At 41.9% G+C, this 25,130-nt stretch overlaps 1 protein-coding gene across 3 annotated transcripts in view; it reads right to left on the reverse strand.

Annotated features, from left to right (window-relative positions):
* The window catches only part of neto1l (neuropilin (NRP) and tolloid (TLL)-like 1, like), a 112,972-nt gene that overhangs the window by 24,363 nt on the left and 63,479 nt on the right, over positions 1-25,130 (reverse strand). For all 3 annotated transcript variants that reach the window (XM_049564789.1, XM_049564790.1, XM_049564791.1), the window contains exons 5-8: positions 15,599-15,640; positions 15,212-15,339; positions 3,512-3,594; positions 1,197-1,342 (exon numbers count right to left, since the gene is read on the reverse strand). In XM_049564789.1, coding sequence (XP_049420746.1) covers positions 1,197-1,342; positions 3,512-3,594; positions 15,212-15,339; positions 15,599-15,640 — 399 coding nt within the window. The remainder of the gene's footprint in view (positions 1-1,196; positions 1,343-3,511; positions 3,595-15,211; positions 15,340-15,598; positions 15,641-25,130) is intronic.

Raw genomic sequence — 25,130 nt, forward strand, 5'->3', positions numbered from 1 at the left:
TAAGGGAGCTTTTCATACAGTATGAAGCAGCTGTAGACAACTGGTCCTGTAAGAATCACCCACATTCATTTATAGATTAATGCAGATTGATTCACTGACTTCCCTGCTCCTACCACATTAAATATTATTTTCTGTGCCAATTTTGGTTGCAGAGAGTTAATTGAAATAAATTATTTATATTTTATATTCTACACTATTATTCAGCGCTGTTGCCGGCCTACACTAATTTCAGATGCACCCTAAGTCATTTTGTTCTGGAACAGGGCCTGACTGCAAACTCAGTGAATTAATTGAACACTTTTTTTTTGTATTTAAATCATTTTATATTATACGGTTTTTGGGCAGCCCTTTATTGTGTTCAATTTTTTTCTTATCTGGTTTGCTGCAAGACATTCCTCTTCAAGTACCAAGAACGCAGATGCAATATTCAGCTGTGCAGTGTGTGCGTGTGTGTATGTGTGTGTGTGTGTGTGTGTAGAGGGGGGCATTAAAAGGCGCTGAATGACACTGACATACTGTATACTCACAAGCCTTGGACCCTTTTCATTCACCTCACTAGTACAAAGAATGTCCTCTGCAACCCCTGTCAGACTGCAGGCTCCATCAAGCAGGAGCCAGTGAATGAGAAAGAGGAAGACGGTGTGTTTGTGTACTCTGTGTGTGTGTGTGTGTGTGTCTGAGTGTGTGTGTGAATATGAATCTCTCCCGGAGAAAGAAAATGGGTAGAACATACTGTTGCTCACCCAGATATTCCTTTGTCTCAGCCTCTCACTCTCTCCATTCTTCTATCTATCCATTGAGAGCAGAATTGGTAGTGCTGCAGCACCGAGCTAAAATCCACCAATACTGTCATATTCACAATAACCCACAGGCAATATTCCATATAATGGAAATCACAGTCCTTGGTTTCCTGCTTGCTGCTGTTTAAATGCTCATAAAACTAAATGGAAACCTCTGACAGCACGTTTTCTATTAACGGCATCTGATATAACTCGCCATAAACGTGGTCACTGTGCCTCCATCTTCCTTTAATGCCTCCCACTAAAGTCCAGGCCTGCTTTATTTTGACATCAGCGTCACTGTCATGGAGTTGCAGTCTGATTAATAAAACTAATCGCTCTCCCTCAGTGGGTTGGTCATACTGCAGTAAAACCTCTTTATGATGAACGGCACGTGGGCGAGTGAAGATATCTTACGCTCTTGGTAGGTTGTGAAGAGGATGCGGAAGCGGCTCCTGCGGCTGGCCTCGTCCGCCCACATGCGGATGACACCCAGCGTGGAAACCAGCATGATGTCGTTGGCCACCGTGGAGCAGAACTTGCTCTTCAGGTCTTCCACCGAACTGAGATGAGACAGGATGAGATAAGATATCCAGAGTTTATTATCAAGTGACATTCGCTGCAAATCTCAGTGTGAATCTCAATCACCCATAATGCACTTTTTTTTAAAGGCCCATTATCACATGATCACAATTTTTTATTCAGCTTATCTTAAGATTACTCATTTTATTTTTTGGGGGGAGCTCATATTTGTCATTAATGATTCAATGATATCCTTATCTCACAATATCAAATACGGTTTTCTTTGATCGTGATTTTAATAACTCATTATCTGGAGATAAAAATAAGTTATGGTTTTGCAACTGGTCCATTAAATTGTCTTCTGGCTCTCCTACTACAGAAACAGTTTGATACTCTGGAAAATACTTGCTTTCTTGCAGAGAGTTTGATGAAAAGATCAATAGCTTATTCATAACTGTCTGTTCAGTGTGAAGCCACTGCCAGCAGACGGTTGGCTTTGCTTAGCATTTACACCAGCGATAGAAGGAAAGTTCTCTCTTTGAAGGTAACTAAATCCACCTCACATCTTTAATAAAGCTCCCTAATTTAACACGTTATAGTTTGATTAATTGCACAAAAACAATAAGTCGTGGTTTTACAGGGGGTTGGCCAGGTGCAGCGACTTCCTGGAGGCTCCACTGATTGAGGCAGAGGTAGACAGACTGATTAGAGGTAATGATAAACACTCCTCTCAGCAGTGTTTTGGTAGTTGGGTGGGCACCAGAGAGCTTTTGTCATTTTGGTTAACTTGCTAATCTTCCTCAGAGAGCAGTTAAAGTGTTACGAAATGGGGTCCAGAAAAGTGGGCTTTGCTATGTAGTTATGTTGTTGTGGCCTTATGTAATATTTAAAAATAATAGTAGTAACAGCATTAGTAAAAATACTTAAAGATAAACATAGATTATTTTTCTTCCCCCATTTGTGGCGCCCCCTATGGAGGATGGTGCCCTTAGCATCTGCCTTAACTGCCTATAACACAGGCCAGCACTGGGTACTGATGTTAGATGTGTTGGGACGTAAGCTATACCATCTATGGGTGTACGTTGCATTTAATGTTTATAGATGCTGGGCTGCGATTCCCTGAGCAGAGGAAGAAAAGTTGTCAAATCTTGTCATTTCTGCTAAGTATGTGAGGAACTTGTTTGATTTGAGACAACACTACCCTGTCAAAATTTCCACACCACGCAAGTAAGTACATAGTGTACGCAGTGTACTACATGTGAGTGTACTAACGGATGTAACTAATTTGAGACACAAGCCCCTTTTACACTGCCAGATTTTCAGCAAATGTTGGGCCGTTTTGCCGGCAAGCTGTGAGCGTTTAGACACAAAGAGCCGGATTGGCGAGTTGATCCGAAGTGCCCAATTTTCCACCATGTAGGAGTAGACATATTGGCAGAACCTTTTTGGTTTATAAAGAACGAGGCGCCCTTCCGCCTGTTGAAGACTTGTGGGAGGAGCTGTTGATGACGCCACATGTGTGACCCACTGGCGGTGGATAAACAGGAAACAGCTGATAGCAGGAATTAGCAAGCAGCTAGTAGCAAGAGGGAAACGCAAACCTGACAGACACTGTAAAGATGAGCAACTGGGGAGACAAGGAATTGCGCGCCCTCCTTGTCCACACCAACGACGAGGCCATTAATCGGCAGATGACGGGGACGGTGAAGGACGGGCCAACTTATGAGAGAATCGCCGAAGGACTGACCAGCTCGGAGTACGTCACTGTTTATGTCACACGCTGAGCTACATGTTTTGTCACTTGCTCACGCCAAACATTGCCCTGAAAAAGGCGCATTGTGTTTGCTGCACTCCCCAATTTTGTTTTTATACTGCCAATGCGGAAAAAAGACTGATTGGGCTTTCCTGCAAATTTGCACAATTCCTATTTAAAAAGGGCTACAGCTTGGTGTTTTGTCCTCAGTGTGTTACCCAGTAAGTCATGTGAGGCTAACCTGACATGGATAGAGCAAATGAAGTGTAGCTTTTTGAAGCTTTTAATTCCCTGTCATGAGATAATTAAATATTAAAGCCTTCCCACACAAAAAAGCACATTTATAAGCTGTCATATCAAGGAGATGATTTAGTCATGATTACAAGCTAAAGAACCACTATGAGGCCCCTTTGAGCCTCTGTATAACTGATGAAAATGAGAGGTTAAAATATCCCACCTGCCGCCATCATACACCGCCACAAAGTTGCGCTTGCATTCGTTGGAATTGGCCATCTCATAGTCGAGAAAACGCAGGTAGATCTGTCCAATGCAGGGAGGCAGAGAGGAGGGGGAATACAAAGAGAAAAATCAGACATCAACTGAGGAAATTTAAAGATGTGGACATGACAGAAAGAAAAAGGTGAACAGAAGAGATTTCAGCTCCTTCCTATTATGGCCCGTGCATCTTACTCATTATCCCAGTGCCTGATATAGCAGCTCTGTAATGAAATAAGACTGACAGACTGCAGCTTGTACAAAGTCATTACATTCGCATATCAAATGAGGACTCAGAGACGGACAGAGTCTATTAGCTTTAGACTCATTATCCATATCTGTTGAGATAAAGCATTACACAAAACCTACAACCTTGTTACACTTTACAGAGACCTTGGAGATTTTGCCACAAGCTTTGAATGCTCAAGAGACAAAACGTCATCCACTTTGAGCTCATTTTACACAAAGACCTTTTCTTTCAAATTCACTCCAAGCACATAGACTAGATAACAAAGACTTTCATACCATGACAGATATATGGACTATTTTATTACCCTAACAATCCCCTGTTGAATGAAATATCCACCTTGCTATCCACCTTGACTCTTCGCAGCAGCTCTTCTACGTGAGACTAACACTTCCTTACTGCCTTCGCATCATTGTCTGTCACTCATTCATCAGGCTGCGATTGCCCAATCACAGCTATGGTTCCAGTCGGCTGGGCACAGCACTCACCATCATTACGGTTAATGAGTGGACCGCTCCCGAATTGTGACAGGGAAATGTGATGCTTCAAATGCCCAAAGACGAAAGCTGCACATGGAGCAGGATAATGGACCTTGCAATGTCAACTCGGCTTCAACAACACGACGAGTGAAATGGATCGGAGGGGAAAAACAAGCCGACCAACTCCTCTCCAAGACTTCATGTCGTCAATAATCTTCTATCTCATAAAGATTTGTCATATTCAGCCACTCTGTGGGCTTTGTTGCAAGAATAATGGCAGTTTCTATCTTCAATGCTGTGATACTGGAATGAAATACTGCTTAATGTCACTTCCAGCAGTGTGTACAGTATGTATATGTGCTGCACATGGGGATTTTGTGTCTTTGCTAACACTAATGTGTATGGACTTGTATTGATATTAATGTCTTGATCCCTGCAGTAAGGGCTGAAAGATGGACGAGGCTCTGGAGACAATTTTTTAGCAGACGTCAAAGGGGAATGCTTTTGAAGTCTATCCAGCACTGCATGAATTTCCAGCACAGTGCCTTTTAAATGGAATTAAAATGTTGAGATGGTGGACATAAAATTTGGTTTCTCAACAGGGTGGATGAACTCACAGACATAACGACTGAGTCAGTGATCTGAGAGGAGCGTCACTTGACATTCTAGGAAGTACAACTCAATAGCCAGAAAAATGTTGGCACTGTATGCTTTGGCAAACTGCACATACATTACATTTGTGTGCATTACAATTGCCACTGAGAAAGCAGCAATATCTCAAACAAACAAACAAACAGTTTTCATGGTACTAACCCAACAGGAAACATAGCGATGTCTTGGTGAAAAACAACTGCTTTTTGTTGCACTACCCCTGGTGGGAAAATGGCAACTGGTCACTAAAAAACACCCACATGTGGTGGCTAAATAGCTGCTGGAAAAACAGCAATGACTCGCTAAAACTGTCATTTGTTGGTCTCAAGCAGCGGTTTGCAGCTTAGCAGGCATCATGCCTTTCAAATGTGCGGGCGTCTCGCCTCAGTGTCACACCATTAACTATCCCCTCTACCTTCCAATGACAAAGTCAGCACATATACAACATCACTTTTCTTCCGGAGGCTTGAGGAAGTTAGATATAAAGTTGTTGCTACTTTTCAGAAATATGAGTGACTTGAAGAAAACTGTCAGCAATCACCTACACTAAGAACAAGTGCAGAACAAAGTGGTTGTTATGGATGGATGATGTTTAAAAATTACTTCATAACGCTACTTTATTAATACTGGTACTTAGGGTGCTTTCACATCTGCCCCGTTTGGTTCGGTTCAGTCGAACTCAAGTTCATTTGCCCCCTAAGTGTGATTTGTTTGGGCAGGTGTGAACACAGCAATGGCACTTGGGTGTGTACCAAAACAACCGGACCAGGACCTTCTTGAAGAGGTGGTCTCGGTCCGATTACAAACGAACTCTGGTGCGGTTTGTTTGTGGTGAGAACGTGTTCCAAACAACTGCAGTCACATGACACATTGTTTGGGTTAAACATGAGCATGTTACAGTCCTGGAGGATTATTAATGTGCACCTCCTCCTGTACTGCCTTAATATGCACATTCAGCACATCCAATGCATCAAAACATTGTTTTCTAGTTGGAGCCGCGCCTCGTTTTCAAACTGTATGGTTTGACTAAAATGAACAATGACAGCAATATAGTCCACGATGAGCAGCGCTAAAATCAACCTGCGTAGTTGTCCCTCCATTGTGACATTAGAAAGTGTCACATTCATCTTGCAAGTGTACTCTTCTTCAACGTTTTGTTTACTTCCTGGATTTTTCCCGCATGGAAATTCTGACCAATCAAGAGCAGCTTTCTCACACAAGGCATTTTATCTGCTCCACTTGTAAATGCTGCCGTGAGAACACGAACCAACTCTTGGCAATTATACAAAGTTGTAACAAAATTAGACCTTGATTTGGATCAAAGTAAGACAACTCTAGGTCTGAAAGCAGCCTGAGTTACCTCAGGATGAGACCATTTTTGGTGCCCATGGAGGAAGCTATAATCCATTCAACACAAAACAAATATTGTATATTATCTATATCTTTCAATAACTTTCTGAGCTATAACAAACAAAATATAGATAAAATGGTGGAACGATGGGAGAAGGCTCTGCAAACTGTTTATGAAAAGGCAATCTGGGAAGAATGTATCCGAGCCTCCCACTCCCTTTTTCTGTTCCTACACCGACAACACCAAACACCTGAAATTTTAAATTAAATTGACCCCAGCAGGTCTCCTCTTTGTACCAAATGTAAAGTGGCAGATGGAACTTATTTACAATATTTTTGGGACTGTTCTGAAATCGCAAAGAATCTGCAATTAGCAAAGGGGTTGAGAACAATTCTGAAATGTAGTATTTGTAAAGATCCTGGACAATTTTTATTGGTACTTCCGTCCAAAGCAGGAGTTATGAGTAACTTGCATGTCAACAATAGTGCATTGGGTACAGAGTGTCCAACCTCTGGCCTGTTACAAAAATGTTGAATAAAATGGCTTCATTCCTCATGGCATGTTGCCAGAGAAGACTGATTTTAAGTGTTATTGTAAAGGTTATAACCAAGGTTAAGGTTCCAGAGGCCAGTAATGAGAAAATACAAATGATGTTAATTAGGTCACTTGTCCTGGTCGTTCTATCGTCAGCCAGTAGCAGCCAAATTAGACACAAAGTTTTCCACCCACAGCACAAAGAATGCAGTTACTGCAGCGGTCCGTAACCAATAAAAGCTAATTTAATCAGGGGAGACTAATTACAAATATAAAACATTGTCGATCAAGTGTACATTCGACTTTCTGAATGGACTTCATCCGGTGGTAATGGCTGTTTAAAGCGATGAACCCAAGGTTGTTAAAAAGCATAATCCCCCATCTTGACCATCATACAATAACTAGTTCTGGATGGAGTCATGAGAATACTGCTGCTGATGGTGGAGAAGTTGGTACCTGGATTTTTGATTGAATCCAGTGATGGATTGCTGTAACACAGCGGTTCTCAAATGATGTGCCACAGCAAACTGGTGACGTGATGCCGTTTATATCTAGATATGAAGCGGATCCTCTCCCACAGCCATGTTGTTCTACAGTAGCTCAGAAGGGACAAACCAAACACAAGCTCTAGATAGGGCCATTCACATTTTCATGTTGACCATCGAAGTTCTCCTACACGCTTGGCACATGGGAGAATTTTACAACACATTGTCACTCCGACCTCATCACATACGTTTGGTAATGGACTTTCCACCTCCACATAAAACGTGCAAGGTACCCTGGGTGCGTTGCTTGTTGACATTCTGGGACACCATGTCAAGTTCTGCCTGTTACATACATTGTCTTCTTTCAAAATACACTTCGGTTTTCACGGGAAATTTAACGTTTACATACAGTCTCTTTCAAAATAAATGCACTATGTCAGTACAACACCGTGAATTGGAATTTTCTGTGTTTTTTGGGGGTTTAGGCAACAAAGAAATGTGGTTAGGTTTAGGAAAAAAGAACAGGGTTTGGCGTTAGAATCTTACGGGACGCAAACACTGCTGTCTTGGGTGAAAGTTGATGTTTGCTGGACCCATCTACCAGCCCCACTCGGACTTTCAGTGCCGTAACTTTCGTCCTTGCCCTGCTGTGTTTCCTCCTGACGCCGCCTGGCACTATTCAGCTATAATGGCAACCAGCCGCGTATCATGGCGACATTGAAGGACGCCTTTTTTCACTGGCAAGTCACTGGCAAAGCGCCGGATTTCGACAACTTCAGAGTGAGACCAGGCTCGAATTTTCAGTTCTACAACCTCATCATTGGATGCCACTAAATCCAACACACTGGACCTTTAAATCTGCAGGAATCAATAATCATAGATAGGCCTATAGTTTTTGTGCAGTTGTCATTTGTTCAGTATTTTGGTTTGGGACTAAATACAAAAAAGCATAACAAAACACAACCCCAAAAATCTAATGACATTCCCATCAGCCTCAGCTTTACCTGGTGTTCAGAGCTAACTAGCGAAAGTTATCCAGCCAACAAGATAAACCAAGATAGAAAGCATGGTAAACATCATACATGCTTAACATCAGCATGTTGTCATTGTTATTTTGAGCATCTCACAACATTAACATTAGCATTTAACTCCCTGCTGTTTCTTAGTACAGCGTTACAGAGCGGCTCACGTGGCTCTTGACACTTGGTCCTGTTATTATCTGTGACATATTTCAGAGCTGCACTAATGCACCAGCACATTAGGTTACTTGCTACGTGAGGTGAGGCCAAACATGATCTATCTGACTAAACTCAAGGTCTTTTCACAGCTTATAAGAGCTCCGCATTAACGTCAGTGAGGAGCTGCAGTTGTTGGTGACTCCTTGTGCAGCTTCACAAGAAATAATGGGTAATAACTGTTCTCAAAAAAAAAAAAAGATGAGAATAATTAGGACTCTCTTCTTGTTGTATCCCTCACGTTACAGCTAATGGGTTTTGTCCTTCACGGGTGTATTTTCCGAGATGATTTTAGTAAAATAGGTGCAGTGGTGCAATCAGAGCAGTGTGACAGAGATGGTAATCCTTGATGTATAGATGCAAAGTAAATCTAGAATCTAGAGAAACAGCACAGCTCACTGAATCTATTTACTTGGCCCTTTATCTAGAAGATAAGCACCACAGATGTACTACTGTATCTAAAAATCCCACTACAGTGCTGTTTTCCTGCTGCCAGTGTAAACTGTAAAACCTGAAACACTAGCGCAGGACAGACAGAAATGCAGCTTCTGGACACAGCTCCTGTTTTAAGTGCTGATATAGTTGCAGGCTAAACTTGAAAGAACCAAGAAACAAAAGCATTTTCAATTATTGTTACTTGGCAGAGGGGGGCAAACACAGTGATAAAAGAAAAAAGGCCCTACCTCCATACTGCCACATACACCCTTTTTATGCTGTAAATGATGACAGCCAAATGGTCTTGGATCAGAATGTATGGTTTTTATGACATGAAATGGTGGAAACGGTTCCACAGACTGCACTCGTTCACATTTACTTCATGTGCATCCTGCTGAGTTTAAGCGGGGGGAAAATAATAACTGCCATCCTTCATGCCTGTGATATCATAGCTCAACCTTTGCATTCACTAAAGCGATGTCTGATGGATGCCTAGCTTTGACTGGAAATGCCATCAAGAGGGCATCATTATGTGAGGGAGACATGCACAAAACAAACAGGCTACATAAATAAAAGCTGTTCGCTCTCATTGCTGCACTCTTCTAACTGACCGATGATGAAGAAAAATCAGCCTGCAGATGGCATCACAAAGCCAAATGACGGCAATGGATCAGATAGATACAATCACCAATTTGTAAGGCGAGAGATTGGCTCCAGCAGGAAAATAGGCTGCCTCTTCATTGATTCTGCAGCGCCCAATAATGACGCAGAATCCATCACTGACTGGGGGGAAGAATATGTTCTCACTGTTGCTAAAAGGTGCCCGTAACGGTGTACGTGCTGTTCATTACAGTCAGAATGAATGTCCATATTTTGGCCATTATCTTCATGAAAAGATGCGGGGAGGTGTCAGACGGTGCAGGCAGGTGTGGTGGAGAAAAATCCAGACAGTGTAAAACAGACAAGACACAAATGATGTCTGTGGGAAATGCAGTAAGTGTTACGAGTCAAAACGAGGCGAGTGAAAATATTCCTCGACAACTAACAGCTGTCAGCTGAATTCAGACGGATGTCCAAACAGAAACGCCAAGAAGACGAAATGATACTAGAATAACACAATGTTTTGACGAGAGCTGTAATTCAGTTAAAATGTGTATGTAAAGCTTAGATTACAAGCACGCCTACTACATGTCGTTGTTTTTTACCTTACTTTGGATACCAGTAAAAGCTATTAATTTGTTTTTGTTTGTTTGTTGTGAAATCCATTTATAGGAAAACATTAAAATGACACGTGTTGGTGTAAAGCAATCACATTATGGCATTAAAACTGGTGCAGTGCTGTCACTTCTGGCAACAACACATGGTCATTATTGCTTACTTGCAGGTACATCTTTCAGCCGGTCTCCCCTTTCCTTACCTTTCACGCCATCCCTCTCTCTGCCATCTGCTATCTCACCCCTAAACTTCCTCACCATACATTTAGATATTTGATAAAAATGCATTATTAAGTATATCTTTCCCTTATCCCCTCCTTTCCAATTTTTCCTCCTCCTCTGTCCCCCCTCTTCTCCCTTCTCTCTGGAGCGCTCCGGTGCAGTCTAATTAGAGCCTCCGGTATAGGATGTCATTATCTCTCTGCTGTTTCTGGCACACTGGGTACAGTGCAGTACTGTATCAGCATAAGGAAATGAAAGCACGCAGCACATGCACGGTGATGCGGTGGGTGGCATCCTCTGCACCTCCTTAGCTGCAGTAACATGCGAGCATGTGTGTTTGGAAAGACAGGACAGTAAGTTTTATGTGTGATATATAACTGAGTGTGAACAGTGGTGGTGGAGGTGGGAGCATCAGGACTGTGTGTGGGCCTGAAGATAGATTTGTGCAAAAAAATTTATTTGCTGCCTTGTCCATCAGTGCCAATGACTGTCAGCTTTTGGCCCATGACTTGCCTTGTGAGACACCACTGCAGGGCGAAATATGACACTGATTCAGACCAAGGAAAATACATCATACTGCCAGGCTCAATCGCTCTGTCGCTCTTTCATGATCATGCCCAGCTTTAGCTTCACACACACACACACACACACACACACACACATACAGGGGTGCATGTATGCCACACACGCAAAATTGACTTATGGTTCTCTTTTAGTGCTGTAGCCGCGAGGCTGACTTACGCGCTCCACTTAGAGGGACTGAGGAATCAATGCTGCTTTTTGCATCGACCGTAACATTTAACCGAGGCCAGGGTCCCTCCTAATACCAAAGTTGCATTTATTGTATGGCTCCACATGAGTGCTGATGATGGAGAGAATGTGGATGACGCAGTCTTATAGTTCTTGCGGCCTTGTGGCTGAAAGTATCTGAATCCGAAGGACACATCAGAAGAGAATCAAGGGCGTTAGCTGGAAATGTGCGACCCGAAGAATATGTCAGATAAGAGCTAAGCAACTGCTGTGGCCATGAATCACAATCACACCAATATTATCAGCGGGGCATATCACAAGTCAGTGTGTGTGTGTGTGTGTGTGTGTGTGTGTGTGTGTGTACAGTACAAGAGCCTGCGGCACAGTATGAAAAACCTGCATGAAAAAGTACCATTACCCAAATCAGAGTTTCCATCAGGGGTGGAACAAAGTTTAATAGCTTCCCTAATGTGGACTGTATGACTTTAAAAAGATCTCTCCACGGTGGCCTAGGATAACATCTTGTAACATTAACAAGTGCTGAATTAGTGAAACAAATAGTGACACGGTTGAGCTGACATTGCAGCTGGCTTATCTCACCCCTGGGAGAATGCACACACTCTGAGAACTGAACTCCACTAATAAAATCCTATATACAAAGGCACAGTCCCATTTCATATTCGTACCCCTACCCCTCGTTTTCAAGTGCTACTTTGGCTCTCAGAAAGAGGAGCAAGGGGCAGTCTAGTGGTTGAAATCTTCCCCTATGAAAAGGGGCAACCCTTCAAGACCCTGGCAAATCATCGGTATGCTGGCATTTACGGAAACAGTTGCTGCTAGACCTTGCGAATATGCCGTCTTCTGCTGTGGTGATTTCTCCTGCATTGGCTACAGGCAGCCTTTTTACAGTTGTGAATTGTTCACAACTTAAGTTTCACTCTATCGATGAATCAGACAAGTCTAAAATAAAAAAGGACACTGCTTCATTACCAGGCCACTGGTGAGCCCTGTAGACTAATGTCAGCAACATGCGCCTCTAACCTGCCTATCTGCACTGATATTAGAGGTGCAATAATGAATGCAGCAACTTGACTGATAAACTTAAGTTAAATTTGGGGTGTTGTATGTCATAAACAGGGGGTGTGGGGGTGGGGACACGGGTGGGTACAAGATGGAAACATGCCAAAATATGGGAAGGTCATGCACAAATCATCATTAACACTGTAATGCAGGCTAGCTAGCTACTGAGATATCGAAACGATAATACACTGAAACCACATTAAACTAAGATATTATGATGGTAATCACTTTTTAAAAGATTTATTAACCATTGGAAGCATGGTGGTGCAGTGGTTAGCATTGTTGCCTCACAGCAAGAGGGTTCCAGGTGCAAACTTGGGGTGGGGGGGCCCCTCTGTGTGGACTTTGCATGTTCTCCCCTTGTCAGCGTGGGTTTTCTCCAGGTACTCCAGCTTCCTCCCACAGTCCAAAGACATGCAGGTTAATTGGTGACTCTAAATTGCCCATAGGTGTAAATGTGAGTGCGAATGGTTGTCTGTCTCTATGTGTCAACCCTGTGATAGTCTGGTGACCTGTCCAGGGTGTACCCTGCCTCTCGCCCAGTTTCACCTTGGATAGGTTCCAGCCCCCACACGATCCCTAACAGGATAAGTGGTTACGGAAAATGAATGAATGAATGATAACCAAAAAAATACATTTGCTGGTGTCTGTTGTTAGCCAAGCGGACATCTCATTGATGCTTTCTCATGACACTTGGTTTGGAGTCTCTGAAAAACCTTTGTTTAAAGAGCCATGTGGCCCTTCACTTGGCCCTACCCCGCTACCATGTCAGTGAAGATTCTCAGTAATCCAGGTCATGCTAATCATAAATGCTATAGCATGGACAACTGGACTTGTTTGTGTTTCTTGAAGACGTTTCACCTCTCATCCAATAAGCTTCTTCAGTTCTAAAGGACTGGTTTGGAGTCGCAGGCTTGAAAGTCTGTGTGGGTGTGAACCCTTACAGATTTGTTGAGGTCACATGGTAGCTCTGAGTTTCAGAGTCGTCAAGGTCACATGTGAGTCGTTGACCCATCCGGCCATCTTGTGTGTCGTTAGGGTTAGATGGGTCCAGGTGAGAATGGGTGCTAAGTCGTCTTGGAAAGGAGGAAAGGATCCCAAGACTGCATTGTAAGTGGGTGATAAATGGTGTCGTAGGCCACCTCCTCTGTTTAAGGATGGTCGTTCCAGTTTGACCTAGATGGCTTTCTTTTACACCTCTTTCAAACCATCTGTCTTCTCTGGCCAAGATGCGAACACGGCTGTCCTTGAAAGAATGTCCCTTCTCCTTTAGATGTAAATGGACAGCTGAGTCTTTGCCTGATGAGCTGGTTCTCCTATGCTGTGCCATGCGCAAGAAACAATGCGACAAAACAACGGCTCCCCAAGTGCATGGCACTTCCCAGATGACCTAACACCCATTCTCACCTGGACCCATCTAACCCGAACAACACATGTGATGGCCAGGTGGGTCAACAACTCACATGTGACCTCAATGACTCTGAAAGGGGTCACACCCACACAGTGGTAAAAGCCTGCGACTCCAGCCCTGCACCAGTTGTTTTAAAACTAAAGAAGCTTCTTGGATGAGAGGTGAAACGTCTTCAAGAAATGTGAGCAAGTCCAGTCGCCTACGATATAGCACTTAAGATTACCCCTCTGTCCCAACAAGGATCAAGACACCCTACCTCTCGATGTGAACTTGCAAAACGAAGGGATAAAGGATTACTGGTATGGGCAAGGGGTGTATTGGGATTGGACCTAAGTCACTGTTTCATGTGTATTGATTTTATTTCTTGCAATAACCTTTTTTATGGTTCAAGGAGGTTTTTCTATACATTTTGATATTTTGTGCCGACATATGCTAAAATGTCAGAAAAAAATGTTAAGCACGTTTAAGCCATTATAACATAAATTGCAGATCTATTTTACATCACAATTTATAGTGTAATAAATGTGACCAAACCCTTTAAATCCTCAAAATGCAGGCTTCATAATACCCTCTGTCCTTGACTGAATTGTTCTAACCATAAAAGTCAATGTAAAAATGTGGCCTTATTCCATTAAATCAAACCCTGCAAATTCACCCAGAAGAGGGCCAACACTATTTCAGGAGCAGGTTTACTGCAGTCATGGACTAGACTGTGCTTGCGTATATGATCAGACCATATAGACTCACAGGAGAAGTTATAGCGTTTATAAAGTTTGGCCTTTTGCTGCACTGCTGCACCGCCCTCGGGAAAGTTTTAATCCTGTAGCATTAATGCAGCACTGGTACCTCTGGTAGATAAGGAAGCATGTCTAGTGTGTGTTAGGGGATGTTAAAGGTGTGGATGTTTGTCAGTATTTGTCTATGCATGCAGGGTGGCGACTGGCAGAGAAAACAAATAGAGGCTGTAGCAGGCCTCAGGGTCAAACTGCATGGCAACACTATTTCATCAGCAGTAACGCTGCCTCCCTCTCTGTCTGTCCAGTCTGCCCTCACTCATCTCCCTCCCTCTTTCTTCTTCCATCCCTCTATTCCTCTTGGCAACAGCTTGCTGATTAAAAAAATGGGCCTGACCCCAAGTAAACCCTTCTGCCTATCTGTCTGACCCTAGCTGAGGAACAAGTCCCCCGCAGCCACGAACACTCACATTGGGATACTGCTGACAGCTGCAGACAAACCCACATGCAATATCAAAGCTTCCTGATGAAACCCCCTGATCTTACTGCGTGTGTGAAGGAACGCTGAATGGAAACAGCAAATTAATAGGAAAATATACTCAATATCTCAACACAGTCTTGAAGCTGAAGCTTTAAATTTAGCACAGAATGAAGACAAACAATCTTCCGACATCTATTTTTCTTGATTTGCTGTCTGACGTAACTGCGCTCTGCTGTCATCAACCCAGCTGATGGAAACACAATTTCATTTCCACTTTATTCTGTATGACATTTCAAAATTTGGCAGTAAATCTAATTCACAGTTGGATGGGAGCGTAGCTTAGCGTCACTAACCTTGGAGCGCGGCGGAGCATGGATGTACCATTTACAGTCGACGGCCTCTGCGGCGCCAGCCTTCCCGTCTCTGGTGATCTGATGGGACTCAACGATACCTTCTGGACCAACCATGTCATACTGACAGGCTGAAACACACACATATGCATAAACACACACAAACACACGTATATACAGGCATGCGGTTCAAGCAAACACTTGGACTCACGAATACCAGACAGGTAGACAAACATACATACTTTACATAATGTATATGACTGGAGGAAGCAGAGTATAAATAAGCTTTACTGAGATAAAAAGAGTGGGCATGAAAACAAGTGAGACAAAGACAGAAAGAGATAAAGGAAGAAACAGAGGCAGAAAGATAGAGAGAGGGAGTATACCTACAGGGCAGAGGTGGGGGGACTCCCAAGTCTGCAAAGTCCGGATCTGAGGAGAGAGCAGAAGAGGGGTGGAGGCATTCATTTTTAATACATGATTACAAAATCAGGATCTTCACAGAGGCAAAAACAACCAGGTGTAACAATGTACTGAGGAACTTCCTGTAGTGAAAACTACAAATTGCTGCCCTCATTCCTAAATTATTTTGGCACCCTTAGGTGCTTTGCTATTCTCTCTTTTTTGCAGTTGCTTAGAAGAAAAACTGTTGGCATATTGGCTGCTCGCCATGTCATCTTTCAAACCCACAACAGCAATCTTGTGGTCAAAGGTCATGAGCTCCAGAGTGTGAAATTTTTTTGTTGAAACCTCCAATAATGCATGATCATTGCACTTTTTTGAACAGTGCCATGCCATTATTTTGATGGCTGATAATTTGAAAGGCCCAATACTTCGAAAAATGTCCCACTGGACCGACATGACATTTGGCCCACAGCACATTATCCCAAAAACAAAAATGCACTGCTCAGAAGTGCTATTTTTCTATGACATTCTCCAAAACATAAGCACATAGCTAATAATTATGCAGAATGTCATCATTGGACCCTCCTACTATACTGAATGCATGACCCCTCTACTTTGCCTCTGATTGGCTTACCCAGATATAATTACCCTACCTCTAACCAATCTTACTCCTCATGCCTAAACCTAACCAATCCAATCAATGAAGGCAACGAGTACTAGCCAATCCGAGAGTCTGTTGACATCCTTCTGCATAATTATTAGCTGTGTGCTTTGGCGTGGAGAGTAGGGTTTGGTACCGAAGTTGGTACTATTGGGTTAAATCCACCAGTGCCAAATTCTGTTACCTCAGAGCGCATCTGGGTGAGAACATTGAGTTAAGCTAAGACGTGGAAGAGCTGCAAAAGTGCCCTAAAGCCAGGAAGCCAGTTACGGAGCTCTGAGACTGGCAATGGAGCTCCATGGAGCCGCTGGATTCAACTTTGGACCGGAGACAAAGCACCCTGTAAACGGCCCCCAGAGCTCTGCTGCTCTGTTTACTTTCAAGCAAGCCAAAACTATTGCTGTACCAGCGATCTGCCATGATAGTTTTGATGTCTGGTTAATTCTGTTTTTTATTTTTTACATTATTTTAGTAAAAGCCTAGCATCGCTGCTAGACGGGCAGACACACACGCAGGCAGACAGACAGAGACATAAGGTTAGCTCCATGTGTGATGAGAAAAGAGCACAGGAACAGGACTGCTTTACAATCTACTGTGTCACCCCTGCAGCTTGTTCAAAAATGAAACTTTTGTTTAATACAGAGAAAGTAAAGTACTGAAAAAAAAGGTACTGTTGGGTACTGTTACCTAATTACTGGTGCGAAATTCCAGGTACTCAAACCCTTACCCTACCCAGTATTGGTTCAAATGTGAACGGTAATCAAACCCACTGGAGAGTGCCATTGGGCAAATAGACCCTTTGAGCAATGCACATCTGCTTTCCAAACTGTTGGATGTATAGGCTTCTGGCCTAGTGGTACATTTTTCAGACTACTGGGTCTTCGAAATTACCAACTATTGGAACAATGGGCAGTTGGATGTTTGAACACATCTTTGCACTACACATTTCCCGAAACCCTTCTCTTCTCAAAACTCCTATTGATCACCCAAACCATAGCACAGAGGTCACATTTTAAAGAATAACCTCAGCACAATGACAATGCTAACACACTGATGTAAAACAGGTATAATGTTTACTGTGTTCACATGCTGTCAACACAGCTAATTAGCAATATACACAACATGCAGCTGAGGCTGATGGGAATGTCATTGTATGTGGGCATAAACCAAAGTATTGGACAAGTTCAGATTTTACCCTGATGATGGAACGAGATGAAAAGTCAGGGGATCACTACAGTTATTAAAGGTGGTCACGAGGGAGGCACTGATGTCTGTAAATTTATTGGCAATCCCTCTGGTAGTTGTTGAGATATTTCAGTTTGAACTAAAGTGGTGATGCTGGCATGAATGGCTACAATTTTACCACCATGTGACATGTTGCATGTGTAGTCAGTGCATTTAATAAAGTAATTAAACCCTAAATTAAGGAATATACATGCAAACATCCACTCCAGCCACATGTTTAGTCTGTGGAAGTACAGCTCATTCAATAAAAATATATTTTTTTGACAGAAAAACATAAAATGACATCTCTAATTTGCTCTTAGGCTAACTGAATGAAGAGAATAATCTCACCACAGTATCCCCACTCAACTGAAATTATGTAAAACACCCTCATTAGAGCTATATTAGTCAAAATCTGGAATCAACCAAATTTACTGGCAATTAAGTCTTTGCAAGCAAATTTAGAGGATCGCGGTCAAACTCTTGTGCATTAGATGTTCTCGTGGGGTTTCATTCAACATGCTAATCACTAGAATATGCAGCTGTATTTTACAGCAACTGAGTAATTTGGTTTAATTAGGTTTAGTATAATAAGAACTGATACATTTTCTAAGACAAAGTAGCTGTGCAAAGCATTGGTATGTTGTTTACTTGGGGGTACAACAGCCATCTCAGGTAAAGACTTATGACAATAACGTCACTGTCACAACAGCAATGACTTACAGTACCAGTAAGTCTCAATAAGCACACACTCGGGATACTATTTTTTGGACTGGCATACTGAATATGAGTAAAACTCCTCTGAGCTCGCCAAATAAGTGTACGTCTTATCTTTGTTCCCTTTTGCAGTGTCAGAACAAAACAGAACTGAAGCTTAACAGAGATAAATGGAAAAGCAAAAGCATTTGAAATATCTATAAGAAAGGTTTCAGAAATTTTAGCAGACCGTTGGGGACTACGGATCTAATCCTTAACCAAACTTGAACACACTAAGAATATAACAGAAACTTTAACAAAGCGGAGGCCATAGCCTACATTTTGTCAGCTAAATACGATAAGGGAAGTGTCTGGTGAAGTTTTGAAAGTCAGCTTGAACCCCTTTTTTTTCTGTATAATGTTGCATTAAATTACATCAACAGGCCCGGCCTCGCTGAGGTGTGTTACCTTGCCTTGCCAGTGAAACATCACAGTCTTGTCTCTTATCCCCATAGATTCAATATCGCTCCTCAGATGACTTCACACAAGACAGAAATCGACTCCTGAACAATCTCTACTGTTCTTTTCACGTCATCATTTCTGTGTGTGCACTGTGCAGGGACTTTGGTGTGTTTTATTCTCCAAGCTCTGGCACTATTTCAGATATATCAGCGTCTAAAGCATAAATGACTTTGAAGTAAAGGTGAATTGTAATTTTACAAAGACAAAAGAATTGATTTTATTGTTATGAGCCTTTGTGTCACTTATTTAAAACTTCTTAATAGATCTGTCTGAGTTCTCGATGTGAGCAAAGTATGATGAAAGCTATTAAAGAGGACCTATTGTGCTCATTCTCAGATTTATACTTGTATTTAAGGTTTCTACTAGAACATGTTAATAAGCTTATAGTTAAAACTACTTTACTATCCTCGTACTGTCTGTGCTTTAACACCTGTGTTCACCCTCTGTCTGAGACGCTTCCCTTTAGCGGCTGTCTCTTTAGGCCCCCCTCCTGAAAAAGTCCTGTCAGCTGTGACTGGTCCACGTTTCTGGGTCTTCCATATCTCGGAGTCTCTGCACCGCCATTACAGTCAAGTAATGACTGTAGCTGAGAATAAAGTGGTTTAGCCAGGGATGACATTAATTTTTAGGCCAATATGGAAGTTATCATTACTCTGTGTCCTTCAACAAAAAAACAATCAGATTATTCCCTTGGATTTTAGGTTATTGCTGAAAATAAGCTCTGTGCCAAACAAATGTTTATGATACTTACGCATTTTGTTCAGCGAGATAATCTTCAAAATTGAACACCACTTTCATGATTACTGAAACCTAAATGCAATCACCACAAGTTAAACATTAGGCTGTAAACGAACTACAGTTGCATGACCAAGCGTCACCACCATAACAAGACTGGGAAGCTATGTTCGTCGTGGCTCGGCATGATGACGTTCTGTGGCTTCATCTAGCCACCCGCTAGCAAACGCCTTTTTGAAGACACACAGAAGCCTCAGAGTTCATGAGTGTGGTATTTACTGACATACCGTATGTCGTAGAATAAAACGTGAAAGTCCCTTAAGAGTTTGAGCTCCACATACCTTACTTCAGGCATCTAACAAGAAACCAACTCAACAAACCACTGACTTTGAGACGAGGGAACCACGAGCGCTAAAATGTTAACTCACACCACGTTTGAGGACTGATTACTGCATAGCGGCACCTTTTAACGTGCACAATCACCATTTAAAGCTTTTAAACACAACCTGACATGTTCCAGCAGAAATATGATCCAGAATTAGGGAGAAAACATCAATAACCAAGATTACATGTTTCCCTGACGTTAGCATGTAGCTAAATTAACGTTAGCTGTGTGCAGCTGGGAATGACAATAGCTAATGGAGAATAGCAGCAATTTTTACCATAAAAAACTTGCCGATAACAGCTTCTAAACAAAGCCAAACATGTTCCAGCAGGAATATGACCTGAAATCGGGGGGAAATTAACAACATCAGCAACCAAGTTCACATGTTTCCTTGATGTTAGCATGTAGCCACATGTATGTTGTGTACTTACAGCTGGGAAATGACCATAACAAAGAATAGCAGCACTTTCTCCCGTAAAAAAAATATGTGCAATAAAAGCGTACAAACATAACCAGACATGTTCCAGCAGGAATATGACCTAAAATCAGGGAGAAATTCACAACATCAGCAACCAAGTTTACATGTTTCCCTGACACATAGCTACATGTAGTATGTCAGCTGCATACTTGCAGATGGGGAGTGACCATACCAAAGAATAGCAGTAGCCTACTTTCTCCCTTTAAAGAAATCACCAATGAAAGGTTCTAAACACAACTAGAAATGTTCCAGCAGGGAGAAATGATCAACATCAGTAACCAAGATTACATGCTTCCCTGACGTTAGCATATAGCTCAATGAACGTTAGCTGTGTACTTGCAGCTGGAGAATGACAGTGATGGAGAAAAGCAGCACTTTACCGTGAAAAACTTGCTAATAATAGCATTTAAACACAGCCAAACATCTTCCGGCAGGAATATGACCTGAAATCCAGGAGAAATTAACAACACTGGCAACTGAGTTTACATGTTGCCCTGATGTTATGTAGCTTTATTTGGGCTATGCCTTGTAAGCACTTCCAGTAGTGTGACAAGAAATCTGCCACATTATAATGTAATACTGTAGCCAGAGTAAGAAAAAATGTTAGTGTTCAGAGACCTGAGAGATTATTCTATGTACATTTACTTCAATATTTGAAACTTTGACTTCTTTAAATCTGACCTTCCTTCAATATAATACTACAAGACCAGCGTTGCCAGGTAGGAAATATAGGATCGTACCAGAGACTCAAAATTATCATATTTTGAGGGAAATTATCGTACATCCGTCATAACCAAAATAACAATCCTACTGATGCGCTATAGGCAATTATACAACAGTTAGTTTTGACCAAGTAATTTGATTGGACGAGAGGCATTCCATCCGTGAGTGCTGATATAGCCTAGAGTATAACATCACTGGGACATGTAACAGTAACATCACTCCGCTCACAGGTGTTATAAATATAAATACAACCGTTAATTAACCAGCTGTCACACTCGCTACATTGACACAAACTGACACTATAGCGTTACACCAAGAAGATGGATATTTTCCCCAAAATTACATTTGAATTAAATTATGAGTGGTCGTCAGGAGAAGACGAGGAAAAGGAAAGCCAGGACTCTTCTGTGCAGACCTCCAGGTGTGTTTGTGTAACATCAGCCGACCTCGACAAACTGGAGAGGAGCAAAAATTAAGCAAACACAGTCAGGAATTATCAATGATCATCTGATGAGGTACTGATGAGGATGAGGGAGAGTGGAAGCTGAATCCGGCCATGCCAACATCCAGGTTTGCCAATGTTTCATCAGCCGAACTGGACGGAGTTACAAAGTAGCTTGAGTTCCTGGCGTGTGTGCTGCGTTGCCTGGCAACGGATTGGGGGAAATGTTTGTTTTCGCGGAGCTACATAACATACAGTACTTAAATAATTTATTTCATCACCTTTTGTTAACATTTCCTTACTCAGCATTGCTGTTTAACCTGTTGTTGAACTGTTGTATAAAAGCAATATCACATGAGAGTGAATGATGTTGTAATGTATCGTCACGGCTGTAATTGTCTTCGGCACGAGGCCAAATCACAGCCATGACGATATACATTACAACATCACTCCCTCTCGTGTGATATTGCTTAAATATAGTCACTCTAGTGTTTACTTTATCTTCCATTTTCCTTGCTTCTGTTTTTCCTCTTCTTCTGTTTTGAATCTCATTCTCGCTCGACTTCCTGATGGGTCCTAGCGCCTCGTGGGGCGGGTACAGCTGATCATTCAGCCAATTGTGTTCATTGTTCAGAGACAAACGTCACCCGTATCACATACTAAGCAAAGTGCGACTGGCTGGAAACATGTCACATGGGAACAGATGCCTTCAGGGCTCACAAAAAAACGGCATACTGATTACAACCACACATTCATGAAATGGTCAAATTATCTACATTTGGCCTTTTTTGGGATTATTGATCGTACATCGTACAGAGGGCCAAATTATCGTACAAATACGATAATTATCATACACCTGGCAACGCTGTACAAGACGCAAAAAGAAAACTGTATAGGTCCCCTTCAATGTGGTAACAGGATAATTGTCTTTAGACCAATTCCTGAGCTAATATCCCACCATAATGTCACGGCATGTCACCTTGTCGCTATGCTATGACATGGAGCATTGTCTTTGAAATGAAAGAAACCCCCCTCCTCAACATTCAATACATCCCTGCTGATACCACTTTATTCCAGCCTGGTGACAGAGCAGTTGTGCTTTCAAAGATATGCCGTTAGCTGTGAGCTCTGGGCTGCATTCATTTGAGGACAGAGCCTGCGGAAATAGGAAACACAAAAAAGGCTTCACATTAAATCTGATTGTTCCTTGCCAAATCGAGACATGGCTACCACTGACTGAGCTCAGTGTGGAAAATGAGGTCTGATTGCACAGCGTGAACACCTTGCCTAAATGTCACAGTCTTTTTTGTCTGTATGTATGCCCTAATTTTTCTGTCTAGACATGAGTCAGAGCTTCAGTGTGTGTACGCTGGCCATAAGGAGCAAGTCCTGTATACCTGGCAGTGCTGAGAGATCACCAGATGAAAAATAAAAAAATAAAATAAAAAAAAGTCAGTGAAATGGTGGGTGAGAGAGGATGAGCATTCAGCGTGTTTGATGATGACACTTGCTGCATAAAACCTATAATCAAAGGAGAGAGATTCTTGGCCCGATTTCAGCCGTGCTCCAGAGGGGATTCAGAGGAGGTGAAACTCCCCTTATGGTGGAAAGACGGAGAGCCCGATGAATACCTGTGACAAATCTAGCATGGCTGCAGAAAACCCTCTCTCCTTGGCACTTTCAAACCGGGACAAAGTAAAACATTCACGTGCACACAAAAGCAGTCATGAGAGGTGCGCAGAATCTACTCAAAAGCTTCTCCTGAGGCTTTCACCACAATTCCCTCATGATTAATTGTTGCTTTCAACTAAGGCTCGAATGATAAAATTATAAAAAGCTGAATGGGGAATACCGTATAATTTAAAAATACACGTGGCTCCTCTGGCCTTGGATAGTTAACTTGTAGTGAACAACTTTTTATTTGTCTCCGGGGAAGGCAATTTTTTGCTTGTACAGTTCAAACATGTTCACCCACATAGCCACGCTCCATCTGGAGAGGTGGTGAGCTGTGCAGATGAAGTGATTTTGTCTTCTTTCAAGAGCAAAACACAGACATCTACTGTGATTTCTTGTCTATTAGTTCACATAGAAGTGGATCAAAGCTATCCAGCCTCTTCCCTCATTCAGACAAATGAACAGAGAGGATCTCACACACTAATTATAGCTGCTGCGCAGCGATGGGTCGGATCCGGGCATTTTTAGGCAATTCTGAGCAACAAGCAGAAGAATTGGAAGACACTTAGGAATTTAGCAACACAATCTGCCTTTCGCATCAGCTGAGGCTTGAACTCACAACCTCTGAGACTAAAAATTAATTTCTATCTCACTGAGCTAATTAGTCAGTGACAAGTCATGTGTAGCTTCACAAATTGACTAAACCAGACGTGCAAGTTTAGCAGCCATCCATGCATGGAAAAGCAGATTTCAAACCTCTGTAAAAAAAAATTCAGTTATCGAAACAAAAATCTGAAAATACACATATTGCATCTAGACAGCATGGAGATGTTGGTAATTTATTTTAACAATGACTGATTTGCTTCATAAGTGAAAAACTGATGTTTAACTAGTTGAGCTATGTGCAAAGTGAGAAGCCTCAGATGGTTTCACACTGAAGTATTGACACTGGATCTTTGTGCAAAGTTTGGTTTATTTTCAAGCATGAGAAGGCAGATTTTCTAGCAGAAAAAAGTGATCAGTCATGCTCAGGCAATTTTAAGCAATAAGCTGGAGCACAAGAAGATGTTTACATTACAATGTGGATTCTGCACTAGTTAAGGCTCGAATCCGCAACCTCTGGAACCTAAGACGGTCATCTACTGCTCTGAGCTAATTGGCAAGTAGCAACTTGTGTAGGAAAGCAGCCATCCGTGCATGGAAAGGCAGATTTGAAACCACTGTAAAAAAAAAAAATCAGTTATTAGGACAAAAATCTGAAAATACACATATTGCATCTAGACAGTTTTTGAAAAAAACAGTGATGAACTTCATAATTCTTAATAGGTTTAAGTATACAAAAGTTTCTTCAGTATTGGGGCTACAGTTTGATGAACGTTGTGAAGTTGTAGCACGTATGGTTGATTTGTTATGAATTTTCAAACTTTTGAAGTTTAGACACTTGCTGTAGCGCCACCATCAGGACTATTGGCTTGAGTTTACAGCTGAGGATATCTGGCATGAGACTGGACCTTTGTGCAAAGTTTGGTGAGTTTTCACCAATGGGAAGTATGATTTCCTCGGAAGAATAAGAATAAGAAGAAGAAGAAGAAGAAAGAAGAAGAAGAATATGACTCATGAGTGTAACTGTATGCACACAGACTGTGCATTTGAGTGAGACAGCACATAAGCCACTGTTAGGGCTGCTTATCAATTAATTTTTGGATTATGTTCTCCACTAGTGATTAATATTTTGGTCTAGAAATTGTCAAAAAATTGTGAAAAATGCTAAATCATAATTTCTCAAAGCCCAAGTTGGCATATTTAGTTTGATGGCTTTGTCCAACCAACAGTCCAAAACCTTAGAATCTTTAATTTATCACAATAAAACATCAAAAAACAACAAATATTCACATCACTCTATAACCTTAAAAAATGTGACTTTCTAGCTTCAAAAATGACTTGACTTATGATTACATGACTATTGAAAGAGTTGCA

The sequence above is a fragment of the Epinephelus fuscoguttatus genome, linkage group LG21 (assembly GCF_011397635.1).
Source record: "Epinephelus fuscoguttatus linkage group LG21, E.fuscoguttatus.final_Chr_v1".
Classification (NCBI taxonomy): domain Eukaryota; kingdom Metazoa; phylum Chordata; class Actinopteri; order Perciformes; family Serranidae; genus Epinephelus; species Epinephelus fuscoguttatus.